The 25,594-nt window shown below is 35.7% G+C and overlaps 1 protein-coding gene across 1 annotated transcript in view; it reads left to right on the top strand.

Annotated features, from left to right (window-relative positions):
- Positions 1-25,594, top strand: part of LOC111511717 (SET domain-containing protein SmydA-8) — a 31,391-nt gene that overhangs the window by 1,571 nt on the left and 4,226 nt on the right. Inside the window, exons 2-7 of the mRNA XM_074175891.1 lie at positions 5,337-5,521; positions 5,598-5,823; positions 5,956-6,101; positions 12,650-12,798; positions 20,646-20,901; positions 23,554-23,769. Of these exons, the coding sequence (XP_074031992.1) occupies positions 5,337-5,521; positions 5,598-5,823; positions 5,956-6,101; positions 12,650-12,798; positions 20,646-20,901; positions 23,554-23,769 (1,178 nt within the window). The remainder of the gene's footprint in view (positions 1-5,336; positions 5,522-5,597; positions 5,824-5,955; positions 6,102-12,649; positions 12,799-20,645; positions 20,902-23,553; positions 23,770-25,594) is intronic.

The raw sequence follows: 25,594 nt of genomic DNA, 5'->3' as shown, positions 1-25,594 counted from the left end.
ATCGAATTTGGTAGCATTATTTTCACTGCATCTAGAGCGGCAGCGAGCATCGTACATTCGCGCGCTCTTATCTCCGTCACAGTTGCTTTATGGCTACCAGTGGCGGCTGGTATTATTTATTATTATATAATTGAAAGATACAATTTCACTTACATGAAACACTCATCTTCAACGGCAGACATCAGACAATGTTTCAGGATAAGACACTGGTCTTTGTTTTTGCTTCTCCAGTACCAATCTGAATAACATTACAAAAAGAATCACTCAATTTATTTATGAAATTACGACTTTATGTCACGAATGAGTTGAATCTATTCATGTCATCGATGGCAGTACGTAATGACATTCTTATTTTATTTAATCCCAGCCATAAGACTATTGTTCAAATTGAAAGAAGTATATTATACAAAACACATTTTTGCATAAAGATGAAGAAGTAGAAAGCCAAAACTTTTCTCTTACAAAAAAGTCATCTCTTCCTATTCCATTTGAACTTCCATTTGTTTTAGTTCTGTCGTGCCCTTTAACTCACCTCAGGAAAACGTTATTATCATCTACTGATGCTTTGGCTAAATCTTGATGGCACTCTAGTACTAGCCCTGAGGTAACACGTTGTCTGTTCAAGGTTAATAGGGCTTGCCTGCTGTCGGTGCAAATTGTTATGTTTTTGTCAGAATTTCCTTTCCTGGTTATTTCTTTTGTGGCGATTGAGATACCAGCCAGATCTGTTTAGACCACGCTGGTATTCTTTCCCACGCCCCACTTAATCCTTAGACTTAGTGATCTGGAGTACCCTCCAGATCCTGAACCTTCCTTGGTTTTTGAGCCGTCTGTATATATGCCTATTGCATTTGCTGCATCTGACTCTGTGTTCTGTTTTATTTGCATTTTGTAGGGTTTATTAAACACAAACCTGGCCACAAATTTGCATCACTGGCCGCCTACAGCAGAGGTTGCGCAGTAAGCGCTTCTCGCCATATGCTCAGCCTCAGTTGACCTCCTTAACGTACAGGTCCAGAGCGTTCAAATCCATACAAGAAGTCTATTTAACCTTACTAAAATGTTCAATATGAAAGCATAGGCTTTCTCGAGCGGAGTTAAGATTGGAGAGAACGAAATCCGGGCTGGTATGCCATGGTCGAATAGAACTTGTAATACCAAATATTTCGTCTACTACTGCGGCAGACACGCATACATCATCAATGGTATATACATTACCTGCGGAGATTAAGATAGTTTCTCATTTACGAAGGTGGTCTGAAAAGTTTCCGACCTCAACATGAAGATAGCAGCACTCGTAAATGAGAGCTAGAGCACCATCATTTACCACAAAGAAATTCTGGGTAGCTGAATTTTAACGTGGCCATAAGAGCTTGGGAGACGATGAACGTTCGGGACTTCCAGAAGCTGCAACTACTGCCGAAAATATCACCAAAGTTCACTTAATGGTGCTAGATGACCGCCGAATTAAAGTGATAGAGATAGAAGAGATTATGAACATGTCAATAAAACGTGTTTGTTACATATTAAATCAATATTTAGACATGAGAAAGCTGTCTGCGGGTTGGGTGCCGCGTTTGCTCATGTTAGACCAACAATTCCAATGCTCTGTTGGTGTAGTTTAGGAAAAATGAATCCGAGTTTTGACGCCGATCGATGACTATAGATGAAACTTTGATACACTATTATACTCCTCAAACAAAAATACAGTCCAAACAGTATACTACAAAGGGGTCTGCACCGGTTCCAGAAAAAGCAAAAACTGTTTTTTCGGCTGAGAAAGTGATGGCGACTGTTTTTTGGTATAGTCAGAGAGTTATTTCAATCAGTTATCATAAAAAATGACGAATTATTACAAGAGCATACTACGCATCATTACTTAATGAGCTGAAGGCAAAACTTGCGGAAAAATATCCACATTTGCAGAAAAAAAATCTTGTTCCACCAAGATAACGTACTAATACAATACAATACAATATGATACAATAATTTGTTCATCCTGTTAGATCACATGTGATACAGGACAAGTCAATAAAATTATTAAAAAGGTCCTACATTTACAAATATTACACAACACAACAAAGTTTTTGTTTCGGGGTTGAAATTAAATGATTTTAATGTATTTCCACGTGTTAAAACCGAAAGTGACCATAAAAATTATATATTAGCTCTTGTTTTCAAGATATAGTATCATTATATTATATATATGTATATTGAGTTTTCAACAAATGAAATATTTCATCACCAACAGTTGGTACACGTTTGTTTACATAACACCCCTCTCATCAGCTGTTCTTAAGTAGTAAACATAACCTATGTGAGTTTGTCAATTGTACGCACGTGGTTGCTATTGAAATTATCGTGTGAAGTTGATTTTTAAATTAATTTAAGTGCTGATCTGAAATGCCTCGAAAGTGTGTGAATTCTGTCGATAGCTTTTGCTATATATGTGGTGAAATAACATTTAAGGCTCAGAAACGTAAAATGACACCTATCGTTAAGACAGCCTATGAACATTATTTTGGTGTGAAAGTTGGGGACCAAGATAAATCATGGGCTCCTCATATATGTTGTAATTCTTGTTCCGTCATATTGCGAGAGTGGCTGAAAAATAAAAACCGGGCAATGGCTTTTGCAGTACCTATGGTTTGGCGTGAGCCTACCAATCATACAGACGACTGTTATTTCTGCTCAACTCCTCCCATTAAGCAAGGTTTATCTATGAAGAAAAGAGGAACGGTTAAATACCCTAATCTCCCATCTGCTCTTCGGCCTGTACCACACTCAGACAATTTGCCAGTCCCTTCTCCACCCCAAAACTATGAAATTTTAGAGGAAGGTGATGAAGACTGTTTAGAAGGAGCAACCCATCCTTCTACATCCTATGACCCTGATTTTGAGGTAAGCGATAGGTCTAGTGATCCGCACAGAATTAGTCAAGCAGAGTTGAGTGACCTTATAAGAGATCTTCGCTTGTCTAAGGAAAAGGCTGAGCTGTTAGGGTCAAGACTACAACAGTGGAATCTTCTAAAACATGATGTGAAAATATCTCAGTACAGACAGCGTCAAAAAGATTTGCTTCCTTTTTTTGAGAAAAAAGAAAACCTCGTAGTTTGTTCTGATGTTAATGGTTTGATGGACTGCTTGAATTTGGATCACACTCCATCTGAATGGAGACTGTTTAAATACTCTTCAAAACTAAGCTTAAAAGCTGTACTTCTGCATAATGGAAATCAGCTACCCTCTATTCCTATAGGTCATGCAGTTCACATGAAGGAAACGTATATAAATATGAAAACACTTCTCCAATCAATCAAATATGAACAACACAAGTGGCACATCTGTGGTGATCTGAAAGTCATTTCTATACTCCTAGGAATGCAATTAGGGTTCACCAAGTACTGTTGTTTTTTGTGTCTGTGGGACCCATGGGATAGAAAATCTCACCATAAAAAAATGAAGTGGCCTACACGAGACCTAAACCCTAATGAGAAAAATGTAGTTTACGAGCCTCTTGTAGATCCTAAGGATGTTCTCCTTCCCCCATTACATATTAAGTTGGGACTAATGAAAAACTCCAGGTGCCTGAAGGGTACCTGAAAGTTCTCTTTTTTCATAGTAATGTGAATATGTTTGTTACAGTTCCTTTTGAAGGTATTTTGATCACAATGTACATATGTCAACAGTTCAAGAATTGATATGCCACTGACTGTTAATATTTCATGTTCTTTAAAAATGTTTCGACATGAATGGTCAGGTGGACAGCCCACGAGACATCTTAGGATACGCTTCTGACATAGGAACACCATATGTGCAGCTGAAGTATTTCCCCATATACCGTCTCACAACTCAGCGGATGCCATGTCGAAAATCCACGAATTATGGTTTGAACTGTTTGACCATCCGCCCTACTCACCAGCTCTAACCAAAAGCGACTTCTTTTTGTTTCCTCAGTCAATAATTGCGCTCGGAGGACAGATATTTTTGTCAGATGAAGAGGGAATCACCTTCGTGAACAATTATTTTGGAGAGAAAAACGCCGAGTATTATTTGAATAGGGTTACAAAGATGGGATCATCGCTCGGAGAAGTGAAAAAATGTCTTGTATCCCGTGGGTTGGGCTATCTATCGGACGCGTCCCCAGGTGGCAGATAGCGGAACGGCCAGGGGGCTGGGAGCCCTGTCCGGGAAGTCAATATGTGGCCTTACGGACGGGATCACCGGACTCCCGGTCAGTGGCAGAAATGACTAGGGTGAGGGGAACTCCCCAAAAGCCTTTGCAAAACATGCCACCGAGGACCAGCATACCCAAGCTAAGGTGTGAGGAATCGTGCCGACAGCTGAATGGCCGCAGGGTGAAATGCGGTTACGAACGATCCCCTTGGGGAACCGGGCGAAACCTCATTGTAATCAGCCCACCTCTGGTAATGTGGGGCTCTGCCAGAGGTGACTAACTCTTCCCTAGCTACTCGTGGGACCACTCATATATCAAACAAACAAAACAGACACAAAAAAAAACAATTCCGAGGCTGGACAGAAGTGCTCACTTCAATCTATGTCCACCCCAATCTACCGCTCGTAATGAGGCTGGACATAACAGATCACCTCGTGATGTAATACAAAGGCGCCGAGGCCAAAAGGAGAAAGAAAGCGAAAGAGCTAGGAGTGACAGCATCTATAAGTGCACCCTCCTTCTCCCCCACTCCAATTCCAACAACAAGGGCACTTTCTGCGGCGGGCGCCAACATCTCCGCCTTGAACAAAGGCAAGGAACCGGCTGCCCCTGCAGAAAAGCGCCCTCACTCGAACACCTCCACTAGGTGATCCCAGGAAGGTTGAAGAAGCCGCGCGATGACAGTAATATCGCTGCACCTTCCAAAACCTTCGCAGAAGCCGCCGTGGGATACCTGAAGGTTGGCAAAGAGAGTGTGTGTTCGGCGAGTCTTGGCCTACAGCTGCCGATATAAAGGAGATGTTTCCTAGTGACCTGTCCACCTTCCTGGAAAGGACAGGATGGACGAGGACCTAGGAGGACACCTCCTCGGGAGGATGTACAATTGGTCACATGTGGTCTAAGTGCTGTGGGTATACACTCACCATCCCTACTATATACATACATACATGTCTTGTATCTTCGTTAGATCGGAAACTTTTCAGATCACCCTCGAATGCCTCTATTGAGGTCTGTCGCAGCAGCAGACGAAACATTGGGAACTACTAGTACCATTCGACACCGATGTACCGGTCCGAAGTGTGTTCTCTCTAATTGTTAATTATTCATCATCAGTGCAAGTATTTTCTGTAATAATTATCGCGAAACAAATGATCTATTTCAGATATATGGTGGCTAATAAACATATAAAAGCAGGTGAACTGATTTTATCTGAAAGTCCATTGTTGATTGGACCTCAAGTAGATGGACCGTTGATATGTCTCAACTGTTGTCGAAGTTTAAGAACATCAGGATATATTTTTTGCAAAGGCTGCAATGCTGCTGTGGTTTGCAGTCCAAAGTGTACTGGTATGTATATTACGATTTGAATCGATACCAGCCAAACACTCCATTGAATATTAAAACGGAATTTTTTGCGTGGTAGGAAAATTACATAGTCAAGAAGAATGTAAGGCATTCAAAGATATAGGATTGAATGGAAGATTTTTGGTGGAAAATGATCAAGTGATATTTCCTCTCCGTTGTTTGATCATGAAGCAATGCCAACCAGAAATATGGAAGTCGATGATGCAATTAGAATCTCATTTAGAAGCGAGGAGGGGATCCTTCATATGGAGAAGACATGCCGTTGTGGTGGAGCAGAGCTTGAGGTGAATTTAATGACTATTTTGTTATTTTTGGTCCGAGTTGGTGAAAACAACACAAAAATCATGATGATGCATTTGTTTTTTATCGTATTTGTTGCCATTTTGATAATCAAGAAGGAATCATTTTTTTTCTAGAGATATGGCCCTTACATCCGAAGATGATTTGAAAAATGACTTGATTCAAAGAATATGTGGAATATTGGATGTGAACACTTTCGAAATCAGACCTCCTCAAAGTCATTCATTGGTAATAACTAACCCAGCAAATCAGTGCCTAAGAGGTGAATATGAGTTGATTCCTTTTGGGAAAAGCATTGCACTTGTTTATTCTTATTTTCGCATTGAGTGAAAACCTGATTGCTCTAAGATCTTAGGAACTATTTACAAAATGTACTAACAATAACCTATGATTTTGAATACACTATTCATGATAATAATTACTCATCTTCGTAATATAAATAAAGTTAACGTACTGATTGAATCGACAACTTGAAAGTAACGACCATATTATAGAAAATGGATAAATAGGAACCAAAGGCTTGTTATTTAAGGATAGTTGAGTCCATCATTCTATTTGTTGTTCAACCTTGCATTACTGATGAGACCTATAACAGGTTGAAACAGCGTTGGTTGCTGTTGAATCACCAATGCTTTGATTTTTGGATCTGGCTCCATCTACGAGGTTTGTACAAGAAATAATAATAATAATAACCCCACACCGTGGGGAGTGGTCGTTGGTAATGCTGGTGCGCCCTCCCGAATGTATCAGGGCTTGGGGGAATAGGGCATGACCAGCGCATACTATGGTAGAAAATAATAATAATAACATTGGAGACCTTGGCTTATCAAAGCGCCTGACTTTTGCTTTCCTCAGGTCGAGTGGGCTGAAGTCGGAAACTGAGGGGTTCATCATTGCTTGCCAGGATGGTGTCTTCAACACTTTGTAACGGTTTAAATTTCTGGATTCAGAAGAATCAGTAGAACCTGTAGGTTCGTTATTTCATCAGCATATTGCTGGGATGATGGGTTGTCTAGTAAGCAGGAGTGAAAAAAACCGAGGAAATTTTCACGATCAGGATTTAAAAACGATTCAGAGGAGTATCTATCGTAAAGCCAACAAGAAAGCAAGGTTCTAGCTAGGGACTGTCCGAAACCTTAAAACATCTAAGGTCAGTCAAATTAGTCAATTCAATATTTTCATTTCCTATTCTTGAAATATTGGTAGAGAATTCCATAATATATGTTTTCAGGTTTTTTGGACAAGAATAATAAGATCACCTGTGAAAGATTCCCGTCGAGCACTGTCTGACCTTTTATTCTTTTTTTTAGTGGTAAAAAAAGTTTTCAAGTTCTCCAGTAGTATCGTGATCAAAACGGCCTATACGGCGTATTAATATCTTTACTGTGAACGTTTTTTTGTATTATTGGATTATTGTATTTTGTATTATTGGATCTTTAAACTTGATGTATATATATTTGCCTGTTTTTTACATTAGTTCGTTGCAAATCACATATGCAAATCAATTTTTGAGTTATTACACAGTAGTAGTGAAGTTTGTAAATATTTCTTTATATATATATATATATATATATATATATATATATATATATATATATATATATATATATATATATATATATATATATATATATATATATATATATATATATATATGAAATCTAGAAAGGTTAATGCAGTCAAGCTGCTGGAAAATAATTCCATGAAAATCAAAAAATAAATAAATAAGTACTCTTTGATCATTCCCATATTGATTTCAATTTAAGAGCCACCGGTATACAGCTGTTTCAGCCTATTGGGCATCGTCAGTACCGGGCAGGCGGTCCTCGATTGAAGACAAAATGAGAAAAAACCAAGAAAGTACTTGATAAAAATAGCTGCGTAAATGCAAGCGAAACATAAGTGGAACCACCTATTGGTGTGACACCCAAGTCAACTTGCCAAGTTTTTTATGTCAGTGTTGGTGGTTTGACCAATCAACCGACAACTGCGGTAGCAGAAATTTGGGAAGCTAACCTGAAATGCCATCGGAAAACGAATCCACATGTTTCTAGAAATGATATGAAATCTAGAAAGGTTAATGCAGTCAAGCTGCTGGAAAATAATTCCATGAAAATCAAAAAATAAATAAATAAGTACTCTTTGATCATTCCCATATTGATTTCAATTTAAGAGCCACCGGTATACAGCTGTTTCAGCCTATTGGGCATCGTCAGTACCGGGCAGGCGGTCCTCGATTGAAGACAAAATGAGAAAAAACCAAGAAAGTACTTGATAAAAATAGCTGCGTAAATGCAAGCGAAACATAAGTGGAACCACCTATTGGTGTGACACCCAAGTCAACTTGCCAAGTTTTTTATGTCAGTGTTGGTGGTTTGACCAATCAACCGACAACTGCGGTAGCAGAAATTTGGGAAGCTAACCTGAAATGCCATCGGAAAACGAATCCACATGTTTCTAGAAATGATATGAAATCTAGAAAGGTTAATGCAGTCAAGCTGCTGGAAAATAATTCCATGAAAATCAAAAAATAAATAAATGAGTACTCTTTGATCATTCCCATATTGATTTCAATTTAAGAGCCACCGGTATACAGCTGTTTCAGCCTATTGGGCATCGTCAGTACCGGGCAGGCGGTCCTCGATTGAAGACAAAATGAGAAAAAACCAAGAAAGTACTTGATAAAAATAGCTGCGTAAATGCAAGCGAAACATAAGTGGAACCACCTATTGGTGTGACACCCAAGTCAACTTGCCAAGTTTTTTATGTCAGTGTTGGTGGTTTGACCAATCAACCGACAACTGCGGTAGCAGAAATTTGGGAAGCTAACCTGAAATGCCATCGGAAAACGAATCCACATGTTTCTAGAAATGATATGAAATCTAGAAAGGTTAATGCAGTCAAGCTGCTGGAAAATAATTCCATGAAAATCAAAATATATATATATATATATATATATATATATATATATATATATATATATATATATATATATATATATATATATATGATGTATTGTTTTTCCGTTGTGTTGATGTATTGTTGCGTTCATCCGAAGCGAAGCAGTAACTCGTCTTGATAATGCCATCTGAGATGATGGCGAAACGTCGACTATCGAATAGTACACAACGGATGAACACCCGGAAAAACAATACATCATATTCTACCATCCGTGAAAACCTATATCGTAATATATATATATATATATATATATATATATATATATATATATATATATATATATATATATATATATATATATATATATATATATATATCATCAACTCAATATCAATTTAATATAAATTTCAAGCTTGGAGCTTCGTTGTTAACTTTTTGGTTATTTCTTCAACCCCTTCCCTGTTGAATCCGTTCAACTGGCACCCCAGGGCTTACTTTTTTCCATCTATTTCGACTGTAAAAAAAATATATTTTCCTTACCCACGACCAGCACCGACAATAATCGACTAGTCTGGGCCGAACTACCTTTTGGTGATTACATAAATACCAAGGTAGGTTATAACTTTAGTCTTCCGCAGTCGTGTGATGGGTATAGAGGTTACTGACACAAGATGGAGGACCGCGAGGCGTCCGAGACCCTAATGCACTTGCTACCAGCATGTCCACCTTATAGTGCTATATTACCATCTACGACACCCTTACGGTATTGACGAGACACCGGTGTTGCCCTACGCTCCATGGGATATTGAATCCGTTGTGGGGAACGAGAAGTGCCGAATTCATTGGAACTATTCGTTCCCCACCCTCAGTGTCATACAAGCTAATGAGCTTGATGTAGTCCTTCTTGACCACCAGAACAAGACTATATTTGTCGTGGAGTTTTCACCTCCTGGCGAGACGAATATCGTCCGAAAAGAGGAGGAGAAACGGGTAAAATATCGAGATTTTCTCTTCGAACTCCGCAGACTCTATCCAGATCACTCTGTCAAGATGGTGGTTCTGATTATTGGAGTCCTTGGTGGAATGATGCCCTCATTACTCTCGAATCTTGAAATCATACCGGCTTGCCGCACTAAAACAGAAATCTTAGCCGCACAGATGCAGAAAGATGTGGTTCTTGGCTCACTGCGCTTGCTCAGGGCACATGATTCTCGGACCCAATGGTCACATACCCCACGGTGTGGAAATTGGTCGTTGGTTGATAATGCAGGCCCTATCCCCCGAAGCTCCTGTATCGGAGCTCCTGTATCGGAGCTTCGGGGGATAGGGCGTGACCAATGCATACTTCGGTAAAAATAATAATAATGTAGTTTTTGAAATTACTATGGATCGTCATCAAGTAACGGCTGAATCAATCAGAAAAATAATAATGGTGTTTATTGAGTGAATTAAGATATAACAACCAAAAGGCGAAGTTCAAAACTGCATTGTAGAACACTACAGGTTTGTTCTACAACTTTACCTCCTTAAATGAGATGAATGTTCAAATTTCGCTGGCTACGTACATTTCATTAGCGTCTCGAACCTATATTCAGAGTTACCTTGGGAGCCTCGTTTATGTACCTTTGGGATTGTTGCTTTGAGTCTCCTGTCGATCCAACAGATGGCGTTTTCGTAAGGAGATATCTCATTGCCTTTCCCTTCTTCAGTGCTAAAAGTAAGCATATAACTTTGTCGCATGACAACCTGACTATGTATTGATGAGAATCCTCTGCCAGCTACTCTTGTTTTCTTGATGTTTGCAAAAATAGAGTTGAATCTCTAGTAGAGATAATGTAAATATTTTCAAGAAAGTTTCATCTTGTCAAATCTAGTAAGAGACTTGAGAAATCCTTCTCTCTCTCTCACTCTTACTGTCTTCTAACGAACGCACATCTAGTGGGCGGGACCATAACGAAATACAGAAAGCTCTTCCTATATTTGACAAGCTGAACAATTTGATCTATAAGGAACGTTCTAGCACCTACACGTGTTTTTGATTCAGTAACTTGTTCCATTCATTTCGAGTATTACTTTCAGTTTGATTCATACAATTGTTTTTGATTGTTTCTTGATACATTTTTTAAAAAACTGAAGTATTATGTTCATACCTTTAGAAACATATACTTTTTATCGACTTTCTTTGGGGATTTTCACCTTTCACAATCTGAAAAATATTAAAATTGTATTAGAAGCGTAAAAAGGGCAAACTTTTTGATTCACCCCGGTGAATTTAACATGTAAATTGAAAGTATTTGTACAAAGAAACATGTATTTTCTGCTTGTCAAAAATAAATTATGCAAATAATACATATACTAAGGTATCTCAACGTTTTGGAGGCTAAAATGTGTACCCTTCTTCAGAACTGGAAAAAATCTAATGAATCTTGTTCTGGAATATTTGATGTAGTACAAGGTGTTCTCTGATTTTAGCCTCCAAAACGTTAAGATAAGTATTTATATAATACTTTGAATTTACTCAGTAATTTATCGGCAAACTGAAAAGTTTGTCTTTTTCACGCCTATATAACTATATACATCAATTTTCATATTTTTCAGATTGTGAAGGAAAAATAAAAACATGAAAGTTCTATATGATGGAATCGGCCGATACTTGATGAAAATCCATAACTAACGTATTCCAAAAACACTTTATTGTGAGATTTTCACTAAATTGTTTTACAAAAACGCAACACGTGTTTCGCCATACAATGGCTTCATCTGGCGTGTCTTTCAACTGTTGAAAGTTGAAAGACACGCCAGATGAAGCCATTGTATGGCGAAACACGTGTTGCGTTTTTGTAAAACAATTTAGTGAAAATCTCACAATAAAGTGTTTTTGGAATACGTTACATGAAAGTTCGATAATAAACTCTGATTTCCTCTAAAAATACAGGGTGTTACATAAGTACGTTAAAATATTCAAGTGACGTATTTCTGAGATAATTTTAATTAAAAAGTCTATATAAACTTGTGTCCCGTAATGCTTTCTTTCGAAACACAAAGTGTTGAAATATATTTTTTTGTTCGTTTTTTAAGAATAACTTTTGCAAAAAATAAGTTATTTGCAGGAAATTTGGTGACCGGGTTTTTTTGACGTGGAAAATCATAATTTCGTATTAATTTTCATTTGAGAGCGCTACGCACGCTGTCATTATTTATTTCAGATTGCTCTAAATTTTTTGACACTGAACTTTTGACACTTTTCATAAAAAAAACCTGAAAAAACCACACTTCCTCAACAACGCTGGAGGTGATCGATAACGAGATATTTACAATTTTCTATATCGATGCATATTACTTAGCTCCTAGGGCGCTAAGTGAAGTTGCTTTTTCCTACAAAATGTTTATCGAAAAATCATACGTTTTCGAGATAAAAATAACTGAAATCGCAAAAAACAAAAACCAGCTATGTTTTGAAAAATTTCAACAATCTGTATCTTGAACAAGAATGATTTTTTAATAAACAATTTATATGAGAAAAAGTACCAAAAGTTTACTGTCAAAAAAAGGCAATTTGAAATAAATAATGACAACGTACGCAGCTCCCTCTAGCTACCACATGAAAATCAATACGAAATTTTGATTTCCCACGTCGAAAAATAAACAGGGTTCCGAATTTCGTGCAAAAAACTTATTTTATGCACAAACGTGTTTTTTTTTAAGAAACGAACAGCAAATTTTCAATTTCAACACCCTGTACCCCGAAACGAAGCATTTCCGGACCCAAGTTCATATAGACTTTTTTTCTTAAAGGTGTCTCAGGAATACGTCACTTGATTATATTAACGTACTTATGTTACACCCTGTATATAACTTCCGTTCGATATCTGAACATATTCTCATTCTGTTGATTCTGGTTTTCTTCAGGTTTATATCTTGAAGCAGCACTCATGGCACACGATTGTATGGGAAACACCCATTTATCAGTTGACGATGATTTTGTTTTGAGGGTGAAGGCAAGTGTAGACATTCCAAAAAATTCTCCAGTTCTTTTCAACTATGCGAATGCCTTACAAGTAAGTATTGTGACTGAACTAATGAGTGAAACTAAACAAAAAGTTTTTGGCAATATACCGGATGATCTGAAAAGTTCCCCTACCATAATGGGTGCGTCCAGATTGGCACATTCGAATTTGAACACCTCAATAAGTGTTTCGATCACAAAGTGATCATCTTCAAGAGGAAGATCAAACTTTCCCTTGAAAATGATCACTTGGTGATCGAAACACGTGTCGAGGTGTTGAAATAACGGTTTGGTGTTGGGAAAAAACTCCAGTAATATTCATTACTACACCAAAGGTTCCAAACAGCGCATCACAAATTTCACATTTTCCAATCATATCTTTATTTTTCTCATAAGAGGCAATAACCTCTTCCATTTCTTCCCTCTGAAATAACTCTCCGTTAATAGTACGCGTTATATAACTAAATTTGATAATATTTCTTCCAGGGTTGTCTTTGGGCTTTCTTTGTGTACAGTGTGGTCCATTAGGTTTGCAACAAATGGGATTTTTTTATTAATTGCACATCAAAATTTGAATACTGCTAAAAGTTAGTGTATGTTCGATATTTGAGGCACTTGAAGTGGCTTTACAAGTGAAAAAATATTAAATTTGTTCAAACAAAATGTTATGTGGAAGAGTTGTTCAGATTTGAAAGTTATATTTCAAGTTCAAAGTCATAGTCTCCTATTCCAACTGTTCATAATTTTTTGGAAACAATTTGTGTTATTTCCGTACAATATACAGTGCATTCCATTCAAAACGAGCCACTCTGAATAACTTTTGGTAGAATGATTTTCAGAAAAATGAGAAAAACGAGTCAACAATAGTATACAGAAGGACACATTTTGACATATTCACATTTGATGTTAGTTCCCCCATCGCACCCCTCAATCGAGGGTTGCGATTATGGTGACATAATCATGTCACCATTTTTTTAATGGATCACCCTATATTGTTTCGCATTATCAGATTCTCCATGATGAGCAGATTTCAACAAAGCATAAAACATATGGTCTGAAGCTTATGGTTCGGGAGCTACAAATTATTTGAGTTGAAAACGAGCCACCCTGAATAACTTTTGAAACAATGACCTGCAGGAAAAATAAAAAAACAGGTCAACAATCATACAGGAGACAATGTTTTGAAATTTTCGTTCTAGAGACAAATATAGAAGCAATAAATCAGAAAAAGAGATTTTTTATTGATTCTTGAATCAAAATCCGATGACTGGACAATGAGGAGAAAAAAAATTCTACAGTAAATGTTCAAAAACGTCTTCACCAACTTCTATACAATGGTACAAACGAGCTTCCATTGCCGCCCTCACATGGTTGAGAATCTCTGGAGTTATTTCTCTGCAATGCCTCATGATATTCTCTCTCAAATCTTCTAATGTTGTTGATTCTATCTCTTATACTTCAGATTTCAAAGGGCCCCATAGAAAGAAATATATAGGAGTGAGATCAGGAGACCTTGGTGGCCATTCTGTAGGACCTCTTCTGTCAATCCAGCGACTAGGAAAATGATCATCCGAAAATTGTCGCACTGGAGCTGCATAATGAGGAGGTGCACCATCGTGCTGAAAGACTATTTCGTTTTCGAATAAATTTAAATCCTCCTCAATTGCCATATTGATGCACGGTATTATTCCATTCTCCAACATATCCAAATATTTATCACTAGTCAGATTATCATCGATGAAAAAAGGTCCTATGATGTGGTCACCTAAAATTCTTGCCCATACATTCAATTTTTGAGGTCGTTGGGTATGAACTTGACGGTATAAATGAGGATTCGTATCACTCCAATATCGACAATTTTTCCGATTCACCTCTCCATTCAAACTAAAAGTAAATTCATCCAAAAAACAAATTTTATACAAGAAATTCTGACGCAAGTCGATCCGTTCAGTGAGACTTTCACTAAACTCGATACGTCTATCGAAATCATCTTTGTTTAATTCATGAACTAGTATAATCTTATATGGATGAAATTTGTACTTATGAAGGATCCTAAAAACATTTGTACGACTGATTCCTGATTCTCGAGATAACTCTTTCCATTAGTTCAACGTGCCCTAAAACTGCAGTACAAATAGCTTCATCGTCTACAACTCCTGAACGGTTATGCTTTTTATTGTTAACAGATCCAGTTTCCATAGATTCGTTCAATAATTCCGAAACGTATTAGTGTCGTACATTTCTTCCTGGATGATTATCATTGAACATACGGGCAGCAGCTCCATTCTGGTAGTATAAACTCACTATTTCAATCCGTTCTCGAAACTTATAAACCATTGCTTCTCAAGAATTCACAAAAACAGAAACACCAATTGTAACTTTACCTGTTAGGTAATCGTTATTGAAGAATGAGACAAATACAAAATGAAGAGAATATCGAATTCAAACTCAAGTAGGCAAAATAAAAATTTTTGATGTAGGTATACGTCACAAAAACACCTAGAAACCTAGGTAACAGATTGTACAGAAGTTTATTCAGAGTGGCTCGTTTTCAACTCAAATAATTTTTAGCTTCCAAACTATGAGCTTCAGACTATAATGTATTCTACTTTGTTGAAATCTGTTCATCTGATAATGCAAAACAATTGATCCTTAAAAATAAATGGTGATATGCTCTAGGGGTGCGATAGGGAAAGTTAAATCAAATGTGAATATGTCAAAATGTGTCCTCCTGTATACTATTGTTGAGGTGTTTTTTTATTTTTCCTGAAAATCATTGTTCCAAAAGTTATTCAGGGTGATTCGTTTTCAACTCAAATAATTTGTAGCTCACGAACCATAAGCTTCAGACCATATGTTTTATACTTTGTTTGAATCTGATCATCATGGAGCATCTGATAATGAGAAACTATATAGGGTGATCCATTTAAAAAAATTGGGGAAGTAACATCAAATGTGAATATGTCAAAATGTGTCCCCTGTATACTATGGTTGACGTGTTATTTTATTTTAACTGCAAATCATTGTAGGGGAAGGGGGGCATTACGGGGACGCGAGGCAAGATGGGGCCACCCACACATACAAGTAACCGCTAACACTAGCCGCGTTTTGTTTTCACGAACAGGCGACCATTTTGCATCAGCATTCAGTCCGCAAGTGACGCACAAGCAGACTGCACGCTTTTGTTTCTTACGAAAAAAATATTTTTCGACTTCCCTTGAAATCCCCTCTGCATCACTTTTTTCTGCTATGACCCCACCTCTCGAAAGATCTCCTACTTCACAGTCTTCACAAGGAACTCCTATCTCAGAGCCTCAGCCTGGACCATCACAACAAGATGATAGCCTAATCCGATCTCCGATCCGTAAAGTTTGTCGTGATTTAACAACGACTTTTGAAAATGCTTCTTCTAAATATATTCTCGCAATCCCAGCAGTGCAACAAAGAAACCAACCTGTTATCCTTACTTCAACACCCTACAAAAACGAACTTGAAGAAAGAGAACGACTTGAACGGACGAAGAAATGTTCAAATCCAAAAGAAGGGTTGAAAAAAGGCTCAAAGAAACAAAAGATCAAAAAAGTTCACTCCGACGTTGAAAATATAGATGAGGACGCTTTATGCATTTATTGCATGGACCTTAATCATAATTATTTAAAGTCCTCGGAAGGTTGGGTGGCCTGTCAACTTTGTGGATGTTGTGCACATACAGCCTGTGCAGGTGTAGATGACGACAATGAAGAAGAAATCCACATCTGCATATTCTGTGAGACAAAATAACTATGTACCCCGTACTGCCCCAAATTGGTACCCCATACTACCCCTACCCTGGGGCATGATGGGGTTTTCACTACGGTTTCGTAAAATTAAAATTAAAAAAAAGTTGATTGTTTTTATCACCAAATTCTATGCCAAATGATTCTCCAATGTGTTACCAAAGGGTTGTGATCAGTTTCAATTGATAAATATATTTAATAATTTTTTAATTGTTTATTTCTCTTAACGTCCCCTTCCCCCCCTCCCCTACTAAGTTATTTAGAGTGGCTCGTTTTAAATGAAATGCTCAGTATGTTTTCAATATTCTGAATCATTACATATCCAAAGTAACCACAATCAAATTACCTTGGCAGAATTTCTCTAGAATTGATCCGCTATAGTAGAATTTACTCAGATTTGTATTTTTATACGTAACCGTCATCTTCATCTTTGGACGCCCCAGCACATCAACAACCGATGAAAATGTTGAGCAGTGATGAAAATTGTTATGGAGAATCGTCGAATCACTTTTGGAGAAGTTGCAGAGGATGTCGGCATATCGGTTGGCTCATGCCATTCAATTTTTTCGTAGATTTTGGGCATGAAGCATGCGGCAGCGAAATTCGTTCCAAAATTGCTGAATTCTGACTAAAAAAACCGTCGAATGAGTATGGCCCAGGAATTGTTGAATGACGTCAACGCGATCCACATTTGCTTAAAAGGGTTATAACTGGTGATGAATCATGGGTATATGGTTATGAATAAAGAGCACACGAGAGCCAGGACCAAAAAAGTACGCCAAGTTCGATCAATTGTCAAGGTTTCCTTTGATTACCGTGGCTTAGTGCACCAGGAGTTTTTGCCACATAGTTGTACAGTCAATCTGGCCGACATAGGTTCTGTGTAACCTATAATGTGTAACCTATACTGTATAACCTATATAACTTTATATTGTCTTCACAGAAATAAAGTAATAATATAACCTACTGTAGGTTCCCCACAGAGAAATTCGTTTGCATTTAGTTAGTAAAAAATATACTCCTTTCATGTTTAGGACTTTGCACACAAAATGGAGTTGGCAGCACTTCATTATAGTTGATCAGTTGATCGGATCCAGTTTCAGACGGAAGTTTGATGCGGATGGACAGCAATTTGATCATTTCATTTTATTCGATAGTTTTCTAGGGTTGATGTTATTTTAATAAAATCATTATAAATTTAGTTGTTTTTCTCAATGTCTCATTCAGATTAATTTTAGTAGGTAAATGGATTATGTCAAGTAGGTATATGAAAAAAGCTTCGTTTTCTAAAAATCTAATCTTTCCAAAAGACATTCTCCGTTCAGTTCATCTGAAAATTATGATTACCTGTGCATGACAGTGCATATCATGAACACCGCTTTATATAATTTTTTTTTGGATAAGGAGGTCTAATACATTTGAGCGCTATAGAACTCATCTGTTTTTTCACCTGGATTCTTTAATAGTTTTATTTAATACAGTTTCATGATTTTATATTCAAATTATCCGTTATTATTGGGTATCTACTCGTATACGAGATGAATTTTAATTTTTTTCAAAAAATATTCATTTATTCATCATTTTCTATTTTGTCCCCATCAAAGTAGCCCTCCTCAGATATAATACACTTATGCCAGATATTTTCCAAACAGTTCTGATATGCACTTTTTGGTATGTCCTTGAGCTCTTTCAGCGCCACAAAACGCCATCCTTTCATGGGTCTCCTCAATTTTGAGAGTAGGAAAAAGTCGCAGGGGGACAAACTTGGTGAAAACGTTGGCTGAGGCATGCTTACGGTATTGTTTTTAGCCTAAAAATTACGAACGAGCAATGACGAGTGCACTATTGTGATGCAAAAGCCATGAATTGTTTTTCCACAGAACGCCCAGGACGAGCGCCGTTATTCACATATTCTCGATCTTTTGTAAAAAGCTTGTATCTATTGAAAACATTTTTATGACTCAGAGTACAATCATCGTATGCCACTGTCAACATTCCATGTGTTTGTGAGCACTCAATTCCATTTTTTATACAAAATTTGATGCAAATTCTTGGAACAATTTTTTTCGATAGTAGAAAATCGCCGAACACGCAAAACACTTCTGACTTTTATGCCTCCCACCAACATGCTGAACATGCTCAACAACTGAAACTGTGAACATATATTCGAGATGAGTGTACCAACAGAAAAAAATTAAAAAATCGTCAATCGAATGTACCTAGCCCGCGAAATTTGAACGTTTACCTTATTTTTTGAACAGACCCCGTATATTTGTAATATAATTGACTTGTTTCGTGATTTTTGGTTTACAGTTCATTCGGTAGCAATTTCAAATTGAAAATAGTGTACTTTGTTTCAGCTCTTTAAATAGCGTTGTTTTCCCGTAATTAATTATTAAAAATCGGACTTTCTATTTGATTAACCAATAAAAACAACACAAATAATGAACATTGCCAAATCGTATAATTCACAGAGCGTATAAACATTTTCTGATTCATTCGTGATTCAAAGTAAAATCACAGTCAATTTCGACAACTAAATCTAAGAACCAAGTGCAAGAAATGCATTGGAACGGAGAGTTCATTATACATGAGATCCAAATAATATAAAACACAAGAAAAACTTTACTTTTAAAATATTTAGATAGTACAGACATTTTCATGCTGATATCACAGAAATTTTGATAATGGAAGTGTATGTAAACCCGTTAACGTTTGAATTGATGAAAACATTCTGCACATGAAATAAAATGTACACGAAAACCATGATTGGAAATAACTTCTATATTTAAAATCAGTACACAAAATCTAAAATATGTACACAAAATCGAAAGAATATGATTTTATACATAACTTGATAATATACAGTTATGAAAATCAAAAAATGTAGCAAACTTGATTAAAGTGTTTATTAGAACAATTCATAGTACATTAGTTTATACATAAGAAAGAAAATTTATGTCAAATTTTATTCAATTTATTTTATTATTTTCAATATTTTTCACTGCGATCTATTATAAAAAAAAACTATTTTTTATTGGCCAACACAAATGTCGGCTCCGGTAAAATGATTTGATTGTTTGCCAATATTTGATATAATATTTGTTACAGCTGCCGGACTGAATCATAGCCGGTGAGGAGCCCCTCCCTCAAAATATGCAGTAGATGTGTAGAAATCTGTTATTAGTCTGTTACTTCATTAGAGCCGTGAACATCCAAATACGTAAAATTGCAAAAAAGTTTCTATTCCTTTTTTCCTAATACTTTCTTTGTCATACACCGACCTAAACTTTACGCAAATACGATTTCTCCCACCGGCCAAAACTCAATCTGGCACCTGTACTATTATGCACAATCCGCTCGTCTTCACTCACTCACGCACACACACATGTATGCATCCTACACACATAACTCTTCCTAATATTGCTACTCAATTCAAGCATTATGGAAAACCATAGCTCTCCCAGAATATTGTTTTTTGGAACACTGAAAAACGTTTTGTCTGGTATGGATGATCTGTCTCTACAACTAGGTATAAAACTTATTATAACCATTTTGGTTGTACTAATGGTAAAATTCAATTGAAAAATAACCTGAAAAAATATGTTTTGAAATGCCAACTAATGGCACGGAATATACAGCAAAATAGACACCCGTTTTTTAAATCAGATATTTTAGTTCTGTGATTGGATATTAAAAACCATTACACTTGGCAACACCGCTGCAGACACGATCAATTTTATTGGTTAACAAACACGCGGCCAATTTAAACTCTTGTTTCTCGAATTGTTCTCTTTTCTGAAAATATAAAGAGATCTTGGAACAGATTAGGTTTCATAAGTATAATTTATCCCTAACTCGATCAGTGTACAAGCAAACCAGTATCATTTTCAGCAGCATGAAACAAGCCCATTGTAATGGTAGGAGGGTTTTCTTCGTGTACTTAAATAGTATAAAATGTATTGAATACGAGTAGACGCACAGAGTTTTTATAGAAGTTATCAGTTACTTTTACACTTAAACTACAGCTGTAAAATTCTAATGAAAAATAAGAATTCACGAGTTTCCTAAAAATTACAACCTTACCCAATTTACAATTTTTTCTTCTATTTTCACTTCCAAGGGTAGCCTGGATAGAAAGCAACATTTACGAGAAGGAAAATATTTCGAATGCTCTTGTAACAGATGCAATGATCCTACCGAACTCAACACTGAACTCAGTTCTTTGAAATGTCATGCTTGCAGAAAAGGGCTTATTAGAATGATGGAAACAATAAATCTAGAGTCAGATTGGCAATGTTCAGTGTGTAGAAAGACATTCAAACATTATTTGATAGCCAGAACTGTGGAAGAAGGACGAATGAGAATCCATGAAGTCGGTAAGGATGTTTTTCGATACTATTGTGATGTATGTTATACACATAATATACCAGGTGATAATGAAATCATTGTACATTGTCGATATTTCTAATAAAAAAAATGCAAACCTATTTCGATCCAACCTGTGCATTTTTCAGATCATTTGGCAGAATATAAAATCCTCTTTTCGAAGATATAACATAAGCGACCCTTTTCGTTCAAAATGGCCGCACTATGATGTCATCTATAGAAATATTGTCAATAAACTTGATTTTGTGAGAAACAAAAGCCGACGTTTGCTAAGATTTCAAATGAAAATTCATAAAATTTTTCAAAGTACTATGCGGTTTTTTTATGTGTCCGTGAAAAGTGAACATTTCAAAGCTTTCTCTTATATCTTATAGCCCAGTTATTGTAAAAATAAAAAATACCCATTTGTTCTGGCACACGAATAAGAAACGCATAATATCTTTGACGAGACATGACAATTCATAAAATTTTCCAAAGTACTATGCGGTTTTTTGGGTGCCAGTGAAAAAGTGAACATTTCAAAGCTTTCTATTATATCTTATACAGTACCTAGTTATTGCCGAAAATAAAAAGTACCCAGTTTCTCTGGCACAGAAATAAAAAACGCACAGTATTTTTGACATGACATGAAAATTCATGAAATATCTCAGTGTACTATGCGGGTTTTTTGTATGCCAGTGAAAAAATGAACATTTCAAAGCTTTCTATTATATCTTATGCAGTACCTAGTTATTGCCGAAAATAAAAAGTACCAATTTTCTCTGGCACAGAAATAAGAAACGCATAGTATCTTTGACATGACATGAAAATTCATAAAATTTTTCAATGTACTTAGCGGGTTTTTTGTATGCCAGTGAAAAAGTAAACATTTCAAAGCTTTCTATTATATCTTATGCAGTACCTAGTTATTGCCGAAAAAAAACAATTTTCTCTGGCACAGAAATAAGAAACGCATAGTATCTTTGACATGACATGAAAATTCATAGAATTTTCCAAAGTACAATGCGGTTTTTTTGGGTGCCAGTGAAAAAGTAAGCATTTCAAAGCTTCCTATGGGAATCTTCCGAAGAAAGGATGAAAGCAATCAATTTCGAAATAAATTCTCTACAACGAAGTAACCTTCTGACACAAACTGGACGAAAAAGCCCGCTTGAAACAATCACTTTCTTATAAATATTGAATTGCACAAAATGTTTCAAATTCAAAGTCAAATTTATTAACAAATGTACAGTATGTCTATAAATATTAAAAAAAAAATAGTTCATGCATAATATTTTATAACAGTCCAAGTATAAACACTTGTGTTTGACTTGATTAGTTGAAAAATGAAGATTATTCAGCTATTAATAGATATTGTTCATAAAAAAAATGAAATGAAGAAATGTATCAACAATAGTGTTTTATTGTGGATGAAGGTGAACTACATTGTATATTAAACTGAATTCAGTATTATCAAATATCCAATCGTGAAATATTTTTCAAATGCTGTTAATCTCCACTTATTAATTTCTCGTGGTTTATTTCAAAATTTTACAACGAATACATATAGACTGTTATTGCATTGAATTTTGATGTTCAATTACAATTATGTCAGTACTTGCAAAACGTTTTTTATATGAATAGTACTGATTTTGTAGAATGTTTGTCGAAGGGTTGAAACGAAATATTTTCCGAATAAAACTTTTGATAGGAATCTAAAATGTTTTTTAAAAATTATTTTCATTACATACTTATGAATAGACTTGACAGACTTTGTTGAATTTTAATATGCATCACCCCAAGCTATGCTTCCATAGGTTATAATATTGGAAAACAGTGCATGATGAAACATTAATAAAGTTTCATCTCAGCTCAGAAGTCTGAACTCATAAAGACATTTTCTCAATATTATTGTAAATTCAAGTGAATGTTTTTTTGATTTCAGGAAAAATGCTTTCGAAACTATTTTTATATGAACATTGAATTAGTTGTACTCCACACTTCTGTTATGTAATTGTTCATTGTAATATGTTCATGTGTAATTGTGTAGCAATCCTGTCATGTATCATTCACAGGATTGCAGTTTGTGTCTGAAAAGTTACTTCGTTGAATGATCCACACATCTTTAGGAAACGTTCATTTCAAACCAGTTGCTTTTTTCCTTTCTTTGGAAGATTTCCACATTTTCTTTGGTATAAATATAGATAAGTACAAAGCCAAAAAATTTGTCCCAAAATTAATCTCTCCTAAAAATATACCACTTTCAATTCAAATGCATTTTATATTCTGGATCAAATTCGGTCTTTACTTTAGATTATACCTGTCTTATTCAGTTCAAATTTATAATGAACAACAAGTAATTTATCACATGGAAACAGCATATCTCAACACTATTTTTATTTTTGTTTTGTTTCTGATTTCTTTTTTTTGGTATTTGATTTATTCAATGTAAATTTATCATCAACAATGAAGTAATTTTTCAGATGAAAGCAGTATATCTTAACGCTGTTTTTTTCTGTTTTGTTTCTGATTTCTTTTCTTTTGATTTTTGTTTTCTTGTTAGAGGTAGTAGGTCGCATTCTTCAATGTTTCATACAGAAAACACAAACATATACTTGTGAGAGCAGCTCAGGTGGGAATACCGTTCTCTATGATTTTTTCAGACCAAACTGACATAACTGGTATGGAACACCTTCTGAATAAATTACTTCAAAGTTTCCATGAAAACCATTTTCTGATTCTGGAATTGGAACAAAATATGATAGGAGTATACACCCAGCTAGCTCCAAAACCGGAAAATCTTAGTAGAAAAATTGAGCTTTGCCAGCGCCTTTTTGATGTTTCTTCGATTATTGAACCGGGGATCTCAAGAACAAAAGGTCAGTTTTTAGAATAATATCAAATTCACGATGAATTTTTGACTTTCTACTCACTTCTTGAGCTCCTATTTATTTATTATTTGACTATTTATCGATAGAGTTACTTTTTATATAATGTAATTATTCTTAGTGATCATAAAGAATGCATGAGAAGTGAATTTTAGGCGTACCACTACAAAAAAATTTGAAACATCGAAATTTACTTTGCAATAACATTTTCAAATGAGTAAAATATCCCGTAGTTGAATTTATCTTCCTAATTAAATCGGTTCAAAAAATCTGTTTTTCCGTTAACCAGCTGTCGCACCCCTACGAATGACAACCCTCAGCAGTCGAAACTTGTGCGAGCTAAGGATTAACGAGGTCTTACCTTTCAACGTGTGATTCCTAACACGGTAAAATACGTAAAATATGTTTCATAGAGTTGTTTTTCATAAAATGAAAATTACAAAAGTTATACGTTTTACATATCGCCACAATAATTTTTTTTCCTTCAGTAATGGATTTTACTGAGTTACCTTGATACTACGATTTGAATACTAGTAATGTGGAATCAGATGTGCAACCCTTTCGATTTCAAACATCTTCAACTATGGGGATGTTTTAGTATTTCACATGGCCTTTTCCAGGGATCCGTACTGGGTGCTTTGTTATTCGTAATTCATATCAATGATCTATTTGGTCTCATGAAAAATATAAATTGTTACTATTTCTGCTAGTGACGAAACGTTATAAATGATGTTTTTTAGCGGATCCCACTACAGCTATCCCGTGTACGGTAAGCAGTAAAATGTAGTTGAATTATAACAAATCTTCCAACGGAGACTTTCGAACTTCGACAATTGATAACGCCATCTTGTTGAAGCTACATCTGTCAAATTAGTTGTCATTTATACAGTCTGTTTTGCCAAATTACCATGGACGAATATATTCAACAACATGTGCAAATAATAAAATAGTTTCATCAAAATGGATATGATAGCATCAGATACTCTGAGAAAATGTCAGTATTTCCAACATGATGAAGCTCCGCCACGTCGCAGAACTATTTGCAAAGATTTTCTCGATACGCCTATTAAAGGACGATGGACAGGAAACAAAAGTCCTACTAAATGGCCACCACTTTCACCTGACCCAACCCTACTGGACTTTACATTGTGGGGCTTCATTGAACACAAGATATTCGGTAAAACTTTTGGAAATATTGACGAATTGAAAGAAATGAGAAGAAAAAGCTTCGCATGTCTATAACTCCACAAATACTGGCAAATTATTGACATAAAAATACTATTGCAAGAGCCAATATGTGTTTAAGGAACGATGGACAGCAATTTGAAAATTCAGTGCGATATTGTGAACGATGTAGACGGTTAAGAGTATTTTGACATTAATGTTTTTTTGTTTATTACTTGGTTCTTACATTTTATTCCGATATGTTGAGTTCATGTATAGCTTTGAGATCTAGAACCAAAAAATATGCTCCCTAATTTTTTTAGGTAGCTTTGACCGGAAATTGTATGATCACACAGTGATGATGAGAAAAACTTCGGGAAACACATGTATTGCAATTCAGGAATATTTGAAGCCACATGTTGTAATTGGAATCCATAACAGTGTTTCCAACTTTTGAAATATCTTGAATAAATACGACAGTGAGACTTGAAAGATCAACTAAAAAATATTAATTCAAGTTTGAGGAGTAAATTGAAATCTTTAGTTTTGGATTTCTTTTGTTCTGATTCTACGAACAATATTGAAAGTTTAGTAGTCTCAGCATCACATGTGCATTTTTAACAACGAAACTCTCAGAACAAAAAAACACTTT

Source organism: Leptinotarsa decemlineata, unplaced genomic scaffold (assembly GCF_025532065.1).
Source record: "Leptinotarsa decemlineata unplaced genomic scaffold, Ldec_3_MD MMD2_tig00001393_RagTag_RagTag, whole genome shotgun sequence".
Lineage (NCBI taxonomy): Eukaryota > Metazoa > Arthropoda > Insecta > Coleoptera > Chrysomelidae > Leptinotarsa > Leptinotarsa decemlineata.
Note: the sequence above shows the minus strand (reverse complement) of the source record. Positions and strands in the feature narration are given on the sequence as shown.